A 2,011-nucleotide genomic window follows, 5' to 3' on the forward strand; every position below is an offset into this window, starting at 1 on the left:
TTAAGTTACACAATTGCTCTTCCATTTATTTCAAATCAAGCTGCTGTGAGCTGGATTCATTAACGACTTCATTTTTCATACAGACAGGTTCAGTAAGATTGATAGCATGTGGCAATTTAGAGGTAGCTGCATAATAAAAAGAACTTGCTAACACTTAACACTTCATACAAAATGGAGGTGGAGGGTTCTTTAAAACAGTACAAGAAATGTTCCATGACAAGTCGTTGTTTGATGATACTAGGGAGTATTCTGTGACCAGAATTCACCTGCAGGAACAACAGGCATCTTCCCCATACTCCCAAATAGGCTATCGTTCTCAGGTCAGATATGCTTAAGTGAAACATTTTAGAACCATTTAGTATTGGATGTCTGCCTCTAGCACAATGCTTAATTAGCAAACAGAAAAGCAGCTACAGTCCATTTTATGTTTTCATATACTGAGTCTTAAATGTTCATATACTGTCCAGCTTCTTCAGGATGAAAGGAGCTGAAAAAAGAAAATAAAGCCGCATGAACTTAACTCAGCTGAAGATAACATGAAGTCTGCAGTCTGTGATGAAACTACAACACGTTTATGTAGCATCTAAAATATTAAGACTCTGGGTGAGATATCACCCTCCGCCTCCCATATCGTCCCTTCTCTCTCTGCATGACTGCTTTAACGGGTGAGGCAGCGTGATTCAAGGGGGAACAGGGTATGCCCGCTTGTGCTGCAGGTCAGCGCCTTGGGCCTGCGCTCGACACCACCAGGCGCGGGGTGAAATCACCCAAACGGAGTGAAGGGCACCCTGAAGGAAAGCTGCGAGCCTCTGATGCAACACGTTACAGCACTGCCTGCAAGACAGGCAGCATGGCCATGTTGTTTCATGCTCTAGGGAAGTCCAGAAGCAATGCGTTCGCCCAGGCCCCACCGGCATGCTGAGCCTCTCCCGCTCCCCCGGGAACGTGCCCAGCCACCGGCACACGCAGGCCCCCGGCTGCCACCCGACCCGACCCCACCGCGCACTCACTGATCCGCAGCAGCGCGACGTAGATGAGGAAGTTGCGGACGGAGGTGAGGACGTCGCGGCGCATCTTCCGCTTCAGCTCCTCCGGGTCCATTTTGGGCCCCAGGCCCTCGATGCGAAACATGCCCACCACCGGCGTCCCCACGCGCCGCTGCGGCTGGCGCGAAAATCCACGCGCAGCACCCTCACGTGACCAGGGCGGGCGGCAGCGCGCGCGCGAAGAGGCGCGGGGATGGGCCGGAAGGAAGGTGCGGTGTGGGAGCTGCCCCCCGCGGGGCCCGGAGCGCGCCGCGCGCTCGCGTCCTGCCTCTTCCGGGGCCGTGCTTCCGCCTTTCGTGCGCTCGCGTCCTGCCTCTTCCGGGGCCGTGCTTCCGCCTCTCGTGCGCTCGCGTCCTGCCTCTTCCGGGGCCGTGCTTCCGCCTCTCCTGCGCTCGCGTCCTGCCTCTTCCGGAGCCATGCTTCCGCCTCCTCTGCGCTCGCGTTCTGCCTCTTATGGGTGCCCTGGTTCCGCTTCGTGTGCGCTCGCGTCCTGCCTCTTCCGGGGCCGTGGTTCCTCCTCTCGTGCCAGGCTGAAAGCTGGGAAACGGGGTCCCAGTAGGGAGGGGGAGCGAACTCAAGAGGTCTCCGCAGGGTGGGTTCCGCTGGTTGGAACTGTGTGGTCTGTAGGGCCCCTTCCAACCCAAACCAGTCGGTGATTCCATGGTCCTGCTACGAGCAGTGCGTGTTTCTTTTGCTCCTGCCAGGTTGCAGACAGTAGCGTGCTGTTTCTTACGGCAGAGATGGGTCTCTGTGCTCCTCTCTACAGAGGATCTGTGCTGCTGCCTGTTTGAAAGTGAAGTCTCAAAACACACTCCAGGTCTGTTCAGAGAGGAGACATCGTTCATTCTGCGCAGGGTGCTTGCTGCATTTCCACAAATCAGGCACACCCAATGCCGGCTTCTAGGTTACACAAAAGTTATAAGGAAGTACACTCCAGTTACAATGATTGGTCAGTAATCTACAAT

General features: G+C 55.2%; 1 protein-coding gene across 1 annotated transcript; it reads right to left on the reverse strand.

Moving 5' to 3' along the window:
* TOMM5 (translocase of outer mitochondrial membrane 5) lies at positions 1 to 1,380 on the reverse strand. Its single transcript, XM_030511646.1, has 2 exons — positions 1,011 to 1,380; positions 1 to 487 (listed from the first exon to the last, which is right to left on the reverse strand). Exons 1-2 carry the CDS (start codon positions 1,129 to 1,131, stop codon positions 453 to 455), a joined length of 156 nt encoding a protein of 51 aa, XP_030367506.1. The 5' UTR covers positions 1,132 to 1,380; the 3' UTR covers positions 1 to 452.
* Between the last annotated feature and the right edge of the window lie 631 nt (positions 1,381 to 2,011).

Source organism: Strigops habroptila, chromosome Z, assembly GCF_004027225.2.
Source record: "Strigops habroptila isolate Jane chromosome Z, bStrHab1.2.pri, whole genome shotgun sequence".
In the NCBI taxonomy this organism is placed as follows: Eukaryota; Metazoa; Chordata; class Aves; order Psittaciformes; family Psittacidae; genus Strigops; species Strigops habroptila.

What these genes read in the sequence shown, in the direction of transcription:
- TOMM5 (XM_030511646.1), bottom strand. Translation starts at nt 1,131, where the DNA reads ATGTTTCGCATCGAGGGCCTGGGGCCCAAAATGGACCCGGAGGAGCTG. An exon ending in CGTCGCGCTGCTGCGGATCA is followed by an intron (nt 488 to 1,010) that starts GTGAGTGCGCGG and finishes TTCTTTTTTCAG; the next exon opens with CTCCTTTCATCCTGAAGAAG.